At 65.8% G+C, this 12,012-nt stretch overlaps 1 protein-coding gene across 1 annotated transcript; it reads right to left on the bottom strand.

Annotated features, from left to right (window-relative positions):
* Positions 1-639: 639 nt before the first annotated feature.
* On the bottom strand, positions 640-11,609 carry LRRC71 (leucine rich repeat containing 71). The gene is given in 22 exon segments (XM_053447798.1): positions 640-1,404; positions 1,515-1,636; positions 1,903-1,956; positions 1,959-1,980; positions 1,982-2,014; positions 3,306-3,352; positions 3,355-3,393; positions 3,741-3,771; positions 3,773-3,832; positions 3,958-4,107; positions 4,587-4,676; positions 4,755-4,777; positions 4,780-4,830; positions 4,950-5,113; positions 5,288-5,356; positions 7,032-7,109; positions 7,290-7,305; positions 7,308-7,364; positions 7,451-7,577; positions 7,902-7,985; positions 7,988-8,052; positions 11,249-11,609. Coding segments are annotated over 22 exon segments (1,662 nt in total). The 5' UTR covers positions 11,409-11,609; the 3' UTR covers positions 640-1,284.
* Between the last annotated feature and the right edge of the window lie 403 nt (positions 11,610-12,012).

Genomic DNA, 12,012 nt, shown 5'->3' on the forward strand with positions numbered 1-12,012 from the left:
TCGCCGAGCCACCATCGGGCAGACCACGTTCCACAGCCCCACGGCCCAAGCAGGGAGAGGCAGAGCCCACGCCATCGAAACACAGGCAATGGGTGCAGAGTCGGGAGACCCCGGCAGCCGCCCTCCACGAGCCCCAGGACTTTAAGGCAAAATGCGGGGCAGGGGGAGGCCGTGTCCGAGGCCTGGCCAGTCCTTGCTGGCCTCAGCCTCTGCTCTGTCCCCTCCCCCCGCTCTGACGGGACCCAGAAGCCATGTTTTCCCCCACACCTCCGGCCCTTCTGCCTTCACTGACAGACCGAGGGCCAGATTCCCTTCCAGCTCTGCCTCACACTCCCTCCCAGACCTAGCACAAGCCACCTGCCCACCCCACGGGCTTCAGATCCAGGGGGACATCCGGCACTCCCTGGAGGAGCCCTGCTGTTTGCTCGGGAAGGGGGGGGGGACACTCAAGCTGGAGCTCAGCGGCCGGGTACCCAGACGCACAGAGAGACCCATGAGAGCCGCAGAGCCTCACCAGCCTCGCAGAGCAGGTGTGGGGGCAGGGCGAGCGCGTCTCTGTGGGCTGAGGGATAGGTCAGGTTCCATCTGCCAGGCTCCCTGGGCCTCATCCACAGGTGATCTCGGGGGGGCCCCAGCTCTCCACGCTCCTCTGGCCCGCCCACTGGGGCGTCCCTGGCTCCGGGCGGCCATCACCTGCAGCCAATGTGCCGGGCTTTGTGGGCTTCGAGGTGCTTGGCCTTTGCCACGTCGATGCACAGACTTAACGCCCTCTCCAGAGTAGCCTTCCGGTTCTTCGCGTCCCTAGCTGAGTCCTTGCCTCCAAAGTGCCTGGGCAAATGAGCCGACGGGGAAACGCAGAAGAGGAGGGGCCGGTGGTGGCGGAGCCCGAGCCCTCCCCGTGCCCCTTCACCGGGCCTGTGCCAGTCCCAGGTCATCCCACCGCGTCCTCTGAGACCAGAGGCTGAATGCGGGTCCTGGCGCGTCCCGTGTCCTGCAGGGAACAGGCAAAGAGCAAGCAAGAAGCACGCCCGAGGAGACAGGAGAGTGTGGCCCTGGCCGCCCGAGCCTAAGGGCCCGATCTCATCCCAGGAGAGCTGCAAAGCCCTTCGGCCCTTACAGACTCAGAGTCCAAACCTTCCGTGTAGTTCTGGAACAAAGTTTTCAGACAACAGCAGTGGGGAAAGGACAGCAATCACGGTTTGTTAATGACTGGAGATCTCCCCCAGGGAAGCCAGGCCACCAGCACTGGGCAGCCCCCCATGTCAGAGGGAGATGGGGGAGGGGCTAGGTGGAGGACGCAGAGGGCTCCTCCTCTCTGGGCTTGGCCTTGCTGATGGGGTCCCTGGGCAGCATCAGTTCCTGGATCATGGTGTACGTTGGACATTGCGGGGAGAAGTAGTTTTTCTGAAGGAGGGAAAGGAAGGTGACAGATGACAAAGGGATAATATCACTTCTCTGGGAGGAGACAGTTTCCCAGGTCGGGGCAGGGGGATGGGCCGGAACGGGGGACTCACCGCCAGCGACAAGCACAGCAGCCCCACAGGGCCCTTGGCCGCGCTCTTGGACTTGGAGAACTGGGCCTGGTGCTGCACGGTGGCCAAGAAGCCCTCCAGCCCCACCTCTGTGATGCGGTTTCCTGGTGGGGGGAGCGGCCCAGGTGGCCCCCCCGCCCCTGCCCCTCACCCCTCTGATGCCCCTCTGGCCTTCCCGCCTTGACCTCCCACCCACGTCTCTCTCCCGACACTAACTGCCAGAAGCAGGGCCTGTCCTGCTCTCACCCCGAGCCCTGTGTGGGGTGGCTCTGCTCCACCGAGTCGGGGCTGCGCCCCCCCCCACCCCCACAACCTGCTGCATGGGCCCAGGTGGCCGCAGGGGGGAGGACGGGCAGGGGCGCTCACGCACGGGTGAGGTTGAGGTGCAGAAGGACCCTTGTTCCCAGGATGAACACTTTCCCTCTCGGTGCTCCACGGGCTCCAGGAGAAGGGTTAACCACCTCTGAAGGCTCCGAGACCAGCTGCTGAAGCAGGAGGACCCCTGCAGCTGACCGAGGGGCTCAGCCCACGGCCGCGCTCTCTGTCCTCCGTGCTGGGGGTACAGAGATAAGCCTGCACCCCCAGAAGCAACCCATCCCCCCCCCCACACACACACCCACAGCCAGAATCGTTGGGGCCCAGAGGAGTCCCGCAGCCCAGAGCAGCGCCCGGGGCAGGTCCCCGGGACCACAGCGGAGGAGGTGGAGGACAAAGGCCGTCCAGGCAGAGGAAACTGGCCAGAGCAAGAGCCGAAGCGTCGTGTGGCACTGGGGTTTTCCCTGCGCACCGGCGGGCAGCGATGAAGCCGCCCCTGGGAGAGAGGGGCGCGCCCCAGAGCAGCCGGCGGCGGCGGCGGCCGCCGGGTCAGGATGGGCGGGGCAAGGTTCCGGGGGGCGGGGAAGGGGCGGGGCCTGGCTGGCTCGCGCGCAGGAGCGGAGCCGCCGCTTCTGATGTCCAAGCCCCACGTCGGACATAGAATTAATTACAAAAAAAATTTGTAACGCAGCACCAGCCCCTCTCCACCTGACCTTCCTCTCTGGTAGGATCCTGTCTTGATGGCAGACAAGACTCCCAAGAGAGGCCCTTCCCTGCCTATGCGGGAGACAGAAGGGGAGGACACAGACCCTGGGGCAGCCGAGGGCGGGGGCGGGGGCGGCAGTCGGAAGGCTCCAGAGTGAGGTGTCAGACCTGTCCGAGGTGAGAGGGGGAAAGAAGGCTCATAGTAGCAGAAGAGGGGTCTCCGGAGCCGTGCACGGGGGGGGCCGCAGGGGGACGTAAGACGCCTTCCCGGGTGGTTGCGACGCGGGCGAGGAGGACCGGGGAGGGGGACCCCAGCCGAGGGAGATCTGGGAGTGGCTGCCGCGCCAGGGCCAGGGAGAGTTGAATAACAGGGGAAAGGTGAAGGGAAAGGAGAGCCCTGAGCTCCTGCCCGCCCCCCAGGCAGCCTGGCGGGGACGGGGGGGGGGGGGGGGCACGCGAGGACGGTAGGACATGAGTGGTAGCCGGAGAGACCTCCAGGAGGGGCTGGCGACACGCACTTGAGGGAGGTCACTGCTGCCCACCATGGCCCCCCCTCCCCGCGCCCACCCTCCTCCCTGCCTCCCCGCACCCACCCAGTTCCTCCACCCCACGCCCAGCCCCTGGCGCCCACACCGGCTCCCTGAGCTCAACCCCACATCCACCCGACTTCCTGCGCCCACCCACGCCCCCAGCGCTCACCCCGCCCCCCCACCCCCGCGCTCACGCGCGCCCACCCCCACCCCAGCAGCCTACCTCGGACTCAAGCAGGAAGCTGCGCTTCTCCTTGTTTCCGATCTTGGGCCCTTCCCCTTGCTGGGCTTCTGCTCCGGGATGGTGACCTCTGGAGTGGGGAGAGGGGCCAGAATGCACCGCGTAGATGGTGCCATTCTGCCCGGGGGCCCCAGAGGGCACGGGCTGGACCAGGAGATTCGCTCCTCAAACCTTGGGACGGGATGCAAGGGGAACAGAACCCAGGGGCGGGTCCCTTTCCTCAGGCCAGTGCCACGGGGTTCCAGGCAGGGGACATGGAGCGCGCAGTGTCCGGGGCAGAATGGGGGCTCACCCACAGGAGGAAACCCAGAGACCGTGGGCCCCAGGAGGACCAGCGGGTGCTCAGGAGCCGTGCTCTCCCCCCCCCCAGCTAGGAGGGGCCGCTGGTGGGCAGCCCCACTTACTCCCCTTACTTACTCCCCTTGGAGGCCTTGGTGTCTTCTTTCTTGAGGGTCCCCCTGTGTGGGTGACTGCCCTGACCCCGGCTTCTCCTCTCTCTTCGCCCCGTCCTGTGCAGCGCAAGGAGAGAGCTGAAAGCCTGGCTTGCTGGGGTTGTCCCCAGGCCCTCCTCCTGCAACCGGGGTGCGATGCGTGGCCGCTTCCTCCTCCGCTGGGCGGTGGCTCGCAGGCACACCCACACCCTGACTTCTCCTTTTTCTTGCCCAGGGCCTTTCAGGGTCTTCGTGGTGGGCGACTTGTCTGGCTTCTCTGACAGGGCAACATTGCTGACGCCCGTGAAGGGTTCTTCTCAGCCTTTGGAGTCCCCGTGTCGGGAGGAGGAAGGCTGTGCTCACAGAAGGGAGGGGATGAGCCGGCACCCCTCCTCAGGGAGAGGTGAGGGGATCCCCAAGCCGGACTGACAGCACCCCCACCCCCAATCTCCCTGCCTAGGACGCTGACATTGCTGCTGGGGGACGCTGGGCTGGGGGCCCAGACTCGCTCGCTGGGAGGGAAACCCGGGGCACTTCCACTGCTCCTTCTCCGCGTCAGTCCTCTCCGCCGCCCAGGAAGCAGCCGTTCCACTGGTGGAAAAACAGCTCGAGCTCCGGGGCTGGGACCAGGGCTGGGACCGGGCTGCTCCGGGGCTGGGACCCGGCTGCTCCGGGCTCTAACTCCTAGCCATCCCCTGGCCCACACGCTGCTGGCCGCGGCTTGGTAGGAGACAGAGTGCAGACGCCCACAAGGCCTGCGCCAAGGGGCGACGACGGGCCAGGCCCAGGAATGAGGCCGGCTTAGGACGGGCCAGGGGGCCGCAGGGCTCACCGATCTCGAGCGCTCATGAGACCCCTTTTCCAGCAGGAGGCGGCGGCGCTCCACCACCTCCGTGTGTGTCAGCTCGAAGGGGCGCAGGACCTAGGCAAGCGGCCACTCAGACGCCAGCCACCGGCCGGGGACCCCCCCACAACTCCTCCGCCCCCCCACCGCACCCACCTCGGCCAGCTTCAAGGCGCCCTGTCCTGGATACGGTTGTGTGCCATGGACAGCCAGAGCAGGGCGCGATTCAAACCTGAGGCCCTGGGGCTGCGGGGGTGGGGAGAAGCCCATGTGAACCCGCTGCCCTCTGCCCCACTCCTGGTCCCCGGATCCCAGCTCCCCAGATCCCAGCTCCCTGGTCCCGCCAGATACACACATCAGCGATGTAGCCAGCGCCTGCATCCCCGATGTGGTTGAAGCCCAGGTTGAGCGAGACCAGGGAGCGGTTACAGCTGTGCAGTGTGGACAGAGCCTGGCCCAGCAGCTGTGCCCCATGGTCGTCGATGTCGTTGTTCCGCAGGGACAAGTGGGAGATGCTGCCCGTGGGGTGGGGAGGAGGATTCGCTAGGAACATGGGGTCCGGGCTCGCCTCTCCGGGGGACCTGACCTCTGAGGGTGAAGGCAGGTGGGGGAGGGCAAGGAAGGGGAGACTAGGACTACCTGGCTTGGGGAACAGGCCCAGAGACGGGGGCGAGGAAAAACAGTCTCACGTGCTGTCCAGCTCCATGAGCTTGTGAAAGGACTGCTCGGGCAGCGGGTTGCCCTCCAGAGACACCTTCCTGAGGACAGGGAAGGTCTGAGAACCAGGAGGCACCCCTGAGGCCCGGGAGGGATGGGTCAGAGAGGAAGTGTGGGTCTCCAGGACGCAGCTGGGAAACAGACTCAAAGGATGGCCTTCCAACAGAGAAAATTATACAGGACAGAAGGGTGGCCGTGCCAGGGGGTCACTCCCCAGCGATAGTGGCCCATGGTGACCTGGCCTCTGGGAGGATTCCTGTGACCACCACGTGTGCCCCACCAGAGGGTGGCTGGACCTGGTGACTCACTTCTGACCAAATGGGATATGACAAAAGTGGTGAGATGTCACTTCTAAGTTCAAGTTCCAAAAAGACTGTGGCCTCCACGTTAGGGGCTCCGTGGCCGGGGCGGGGCAGTCCCTGCAGGGAGGCCTCGTGCTTCGTGCACGGGCCACGCGTGTAGCTCGGAAGCCAGGGGACAGCAGCTCCGGCCCACGCTCCAGCCACAGCTCCACCCGCCCCCACCCACCTACCCGCCCCACCCCCACGGAGAGATTTGTGAGTCAGGAATAGGGAACCACGGGACCACCACTAGCAGTGTCCCTCCCACGGTGCCCAGGGATGGAGGGGGACAGAGGACCTTTCCCAAGTCACAACAAAAGAACTAATGGCACGAAATTTCTCTACTTAAATATATTCTCCCATGGGGCGCCTGGGTGGCTCAGTGGGTTAGGCCTCTGCCTTCGGCTCAGGTCATGATCTCAGGGTCCTGGGATCGAGCCCCGCATCGGGCTCTCTGCTCGGCGGGGAGCCTGCTTCCCCAACTCTCTGCCTGCCTCTCTGTCTACTTGTGATCTCTGTCTGTCAAATAAATAATTAATTAAATAATAAAATAAATTCTCCCACAATTTAGTATCACTTTCAGCCTTTGGGGCTGGCTCATCTTTCACCTAAGCCTGATTACACTCCTTTTAAGTGATTTGATTATGTTCATCTTATTTTTGTATCTTACAACGAATGCTACCGTTCTGTTTCTGCTGGCTGATTTGTTTCTAATTGCCACAATGGACACAAGTCATGTTCCATGGTGTTCTCTGTGAAAAGTGTTGAGGACCTCCAGCTTCAGAGGATGCTGTCCCTGCCCTGCAGACAGCCCATCCCACGGGGCGGGGCAGGGGGTGCGGTGGGTGAGGCCGCGAGCCAGTGTGAGGGCCCCGGGGTTTGTTCCGCGAAAGCAGGGTAAGTCCTGGCTGCTGGGGGAGGCTCCGGAAGGGGCGCCCAAACCAGCTTTGCCACGGGCTCCTGTAAACTACACCGCCTTACACCTCACACCGGCTCCTCTTCCTCTTCACAGCGTTGCTCGGCACCGCCTCCTCCAGGCAGACTTCCTGTCTCCCCGTCCTACACCCGCGCAATGGGGTGACTGCGCCCTACCTGCCCCCACTGCAGTGGTAGGCCCCAGGCCCCAGGCAGGAGGGAAAAGCTCCAGGAAGAGAGCGGATGGTGGTGGGAGGTGGGGGGGAGAGGGAGGGAGGCGAGGAGGGACGGTCGGGGCCCAGAGGCCAGCCTCTCCAGGCCTGGTTGCCCTCGGAAAGGGGAACCCGCTTCTTCTGGTCGACTGGAGCTTCAAAAAAACACAGCCCTGGGCAGGGATGCGGCTCTCCTCCCCAAACCTGCCCACCCTGCCGGGGTCCTCCCACCCCCTCTCCTCTCAGACCTGAGCGTGGATGGCGCAAGAGGCAGGAGAGCGATGAAGGTGGTCAGGGTCTTATCCGTCAGCCCCACCTTCCACAAGCTGGATTGGGGGGGGGGTGTACAGAACCCAGCTGGAGCCTCGCCTCCTCCTCCCCAGGCCCCTCCAGCCACACCCTCCCTGCGCCCCTCCTCCCACAGCCCCCGGGGTTCTTTCTCCCAAGCCCACGGAGGCAGCGGCCCCAAACTGCCTCCTGCCCTCCCCAGCCCCGCGTCCCCTCACTGGATGGCCTGCAGCGGCTGAGCGGAGGCAGACACGTAGAGAAGATTCCCAAGATCCGCTCCTCGACCTTCCAGCCTGCGGGCGGAGGCGGGGGGAAAGGCGCCTCAGCCCGGGGCCAGGGCCCCGCGGCGGGGGCGGGGGTGCGGGGGTGCGGGGCTCACCGCGGATGAAGACCTCCTTCACCGACTTGTCCTCGGGCTCCAGCTCCACCTGCACTGTGGGCCGGAAGAACACGTACTTGCTCTCCAGACTGTTGAGGCTGCAAGACCCCGACGGGCGCTTGATCGTCTGCAAGCCGGGTGAGAGGGGCCGGGGGTGAGGAGGGAGGAAGCAGAGCGGCGGGCCTGGGGCGGCCGCACGGACGTACCGCTCAAGTGGGGTGGGGGTCCAGCCTGGGGCGCAGCGTCTTGGGCCACGCAAGCGGCGTGGGCCGGGGTTGGGGAAGGAGAGCCGGGAGACTCGCCCACCTGCACCCACCGCCGCGTCGGACCCTCCCCGCACGGCCGACACTCACTGCCCTGCACCCCCGCCGTTTGGCCCGCCCGGCGGTGCGAAGCTGGCTTTGCACCGGGCGACCCCGGCAGACACCCCCGGGGCTCCCCGGGCACTCACCTAAGGCGGGCTTTTCCGACATCGAGGCGAGGGGACGAAGGCCGGGTGCGGGCGAGGCCGGGGAACGACTTTGGGGCAAGTCGGTGTAGTCCCGAGCGCGTGCAGAGCTCCGCGAAATCCGTCTCGAGGACCCCGGTGCACTGGTACTCCTCTGCGGGGGGCGGCGGGGGGACGGCGGCTGTGGCCCGGGGTCGCCACCGGGGGGCAGCAGAGAGCAGCGGGGGTCCTGGGGGGTCCCCGGCCCGCCGCCGGGGGTGGGGGAGTAGGGGGTCGGGGAGCGCGGAACAGCTGGGGCCCCTCCTCAGGAGAACGTCTTCACAACCCCTCATTTCTAAACGGTAAGCTGCGTTGAGAAACCCGAGGGAGCAAACAGCGCGGAATCCAGGCGCCGGAGAAGGGGCCAGAAGGGCCGAGGGCCACACAACACCCGGGGCGACCCAGGCCTCCGTGCGGCACCTCCAGCCAGCCGCCCTCAAGGTCGCTTCCCCCTCCGCGGGCCCGCCAGGCCGGGAGGGGCTCAACACGTCCCACGGGGTAGCCCGCGCAGCCTCCTCCTCCGCCTCCATGGGGACGGCCCAGGACCCCACGCGGGGAAAGAAGCCCAGGCCCGCTGCGAGCAAAGGCAGGAGCCAAGGAGCCCCTCTGCAGACCCCAGCCCGCCCGCCCCCCGCCACCGACGCGGAGCGCCCGCAGAGCCTCCGGCGTGCGCTTGTCCCACAGAGGCGTACAGGGGCGCTACACCCGCCCGCACTCTTCTAGATGCGCTGGGAACGTCGGTTCACTCCAGAGTTCCATCAGCGGGGACAGGTGCCCGCGCATCCCCTCTGGAGGGCGGTGCCGACCCCAGGCCAGTCCCCAGAGGCCCCTGCTCTTTCCTGCCTCACCCATGGGCATCCAGGAAAAACTGATTCCCGGAGCCGGGAAGGGGTGTCCCTGGCACGTGGGAGAACCGGGAGGCAGAAGGGTTGGCCCAGCGCCAGCCTGCTCTCCCAAGGGCCCGGCAGCCTGGAGCCCCCACGCACCATCACTCCCACCTTGCGGCCTTCCGGGGTTGCAAGCCCAGCCGGTGGACAAGGACTGCTAACAGCAGGAAACCTGCCCGCAGGCAGGAGATGGTTTGGGAGCACAGGGGCTCCGCGTTCATGGGGTCAAGAGAGGGTGGACGGTTTTTGTGGCAAAGGAGCGCGAAGCACAGGCACGTTCCTCCCGCGCCCAGCCATCGGGAGAGCACCATACACAAGACACGGGAGCTCCCTGGGCAGGGCCACTGAGAGGAGGCTCAGGGTCCCCGGGGTAACCCCCTTGCACAGCAGTCGCCCGCACACCACCTGCCTGCGGGAGTTGCTCCCCCTGCCGGGGGAGCCCCTCGACCCTTCCTGCTTCACCCACACCACCTTTCTCTACAACAGACCTTCTCGAACTCGAGCAGCAGTTTTGACTGGAGAACCAGTCAAAGAGTTTTCTGCCCCGCCCTCGCCCCACAGGGCCCGTGACTCCGCTTGCTCAGGGGAGTCCGGGAAAGTGCATTTCTAACAACTTCGTGGCGGGTGCCAAAGCTACTGGTCGCAGGGACAGTGCCCTGAGAGCCGCCGCCGCTTGCCCTAGGAGCCCCGCTGCGGCTGGGGACGGTCGCGGGGCAGTGCTCGCTTCCACAGAAATGTGCTGAACTTGGCGGGACGAGGAGATGCTCTATGTCTGCCTGGATCCCGCGGCGGTTACCTGGGGGACAGTGCCGCTCCGACAGGGCCTTGCTCTTGCTCCCTCTCTCGCACACTGCCACCTGGGTCTCACTACAGACCTCGCCTTTGCACTTGGAGAAGCAGAAGCCAGCGGACGGCGTTTCCTCTAACCCTTCCTACCGCTGCCATCACCCTAGCTGAGGCGCCAGCCCAGAGCCCTGCTTCTGCCCCTGTGGCAGCACACAGGACCCTCTGGCCGCCCATGTGTTCCTGCCCAGCATCCCTGGGCAGTAGCCACCTGCATTCTCTCCCCGCCGTTGGCTGGGCCAGTCAGACTTTCCCTGCCAGCCGCACTCCCCTAACAGCTCTGGGGCTGGGTCCTGCGTGCTCTGTTCTTCCCTCCTGCCCACGGGAATCTCTTTCCTTCCCAGGCTGACCGGGACCTAAGCAGCTCCCAAAGTCACACCTCCAGCCCTGCGCTCTCTTGAGTGCTCCAGACGTGTCCAGCTGACAGCCCCGCCGAGGCCTTCTCTCACATGCCCTCCCTCCAGGCTTTCCTGCTGCGTGAATGGCCCCTCAGCCCATCCTACTGGCACCTGGGAGTCCTTCCTCTTCGCACCCCAGCCAAGACTACCAACTTGTTACCAGGAAGCCTAAACCTGTTCTCCCTCATGCTCTAGTCCGGCGACACTGTGCCCCAGCCGGACTGTTGAAACACCTCATTCTCCACCTCCCTGCCTCATTCTCTACCCACTCCATGCCATTGTCCATACAGAGTGGTGGGGGGTGGACTGGCCCCTGACCAAGGTCTGACAATCACAGCCTCTTCCCGTGTCGGTTTCCCATGAGTCCAGGGACAGCAAGCCCCTGTCCCCTTTCAAAGTGGTTGGATCTGAAGCCAGAGGCCTTCCAATAGGGGCTCCTGGCTGGCTCAGTTGACAGAGCATGTCTCTTGATCTCAGGGTCATGAGTTCAAGTCCCATGTTGGGTGTGGAGCTTACTTTAAAAAAAAAATTCCCATAAATTCCCCTTCATGTATCATCGGTTTGGGTTGGGGTTCCAAGGGACAGAAGCATATGCTTACTTGTACGCGGCCTGTGGTTTTCTTTTCCCAGAAAATGTAAATGGACTATGTGTGTATTGTTCTCTCCCTACCCAAAAAGTGGTTGTTGAATGAGTGCGTGAACAAAACTCCAAGTCCCCTCTTGGTGGGTTCTCGGGCCTCCCTGCCCTCCTTCCACCCCCTGCCCCGGGGACCTCCTGTCCCTCCCTGGGCCCTCTTCGCTCGTGCATCTTGGCACATCTTATCACCTTTGTCAGTCCCAAACCACAGTGTGGGTTTTCTAGGATCGAGTTCAAGTCAAACATTGGCCAAGCTGAGTTCTAGGAGCGGGGCTGGAAGTGCTGTGATTTCTAAGGAGAGAGCCCAAGGCCACGCTGCCAATAGCCATTAGCACGCAGAGCGCCCCGCGGTGTGCGCGGAGTGGGTAGTGCACCTGCTGAGCACAGAGCTGCTTAGCATCAGAGACGCCACGATTGTCCCCCGGCTCGGCTGTCGCGCCCACCAGGGCGTCGGTCCGCACTACCCGTGCAGCGCGCCCGGCATGACGACGGCGCCCACCCGCCCTGGCAAAGCCGAGCGCGCGAGGAGCCCGGCCGCCCTCCTACCAGGGTTCTTGGGCTCCTCCTCGCCCACCGGCTGCAGGACGGTGACCGGCTTCTCCTTGGCCGCGCGATCCCCCTTCTTGGTCACCGCGCCGGACGACTTCTGTGTCCCGGGACGCGGGGCCCGAGGGGAGACCCCGGGCGCACTCGCCTCCCCCGACATGCCGGCGCGGTCCGCAGCGACTCTGGAACGGCCCGGCGGGCGAGGAGGCCAGACGGGACTCGGTGGGGCTGGCCCAGGGGGACGGTCGAACCGGGGGTCTTTACTCCGCGGCCAGCGCCCTCCCCGCCCGCTGCGGCGACCGCCTCCGCGTCCCTCTCCACGACAACCGTGGCGGGCGGGAGCAACCGCAGAGCGCGCGGGGCCACCGGGGGCGCCGCAGAGCCACGGCCGGGGGCGGGGCGAGAGAGCGCGGGGCGCGGCAGAGCCACGGCCGGGGCGGGGCCACAGGCAGGGCGGGGCGGGGAAGCCTGGGGCGTAGCAGAGCCGCGGCCGGGGGCGGAGTCACAGGTGGGGCGGGGCCACAGCCCGGGGCGGGTGCTAGGGGTGGAGCCACGGCCGGGGCGGAGCAACCGGGGGCGGGGCCCCGGAGCGAGCGCGAGGGAGGACCGGGGTCGGGAGCGCTCCGAGTCCACGCGGCCCGCTGCGCCCTGGAAGGCCGCGAGCATGTGAGGGACGCGGCAGTCGGAGGGAACTGGGCAGAAGAGTCGGTGGGGACAGATCCACTTCCGGGGCGCGGTAAGGAGAGGGTCCTCGTGGGAAAGGC

This window comes from Lutra lutra, chromosome 15 (assembly GCF_902655055.1).
Source record: "Lutra lutra chromosome 15, mLutLut1.2, whole genome shotgun sequence".
NCBI classification, from domain to species: Eukaryota; Metazoa; Chordata; class Mammalia; order Carnivora; family Mustelidae; genus Lutra; species Lutra lutra.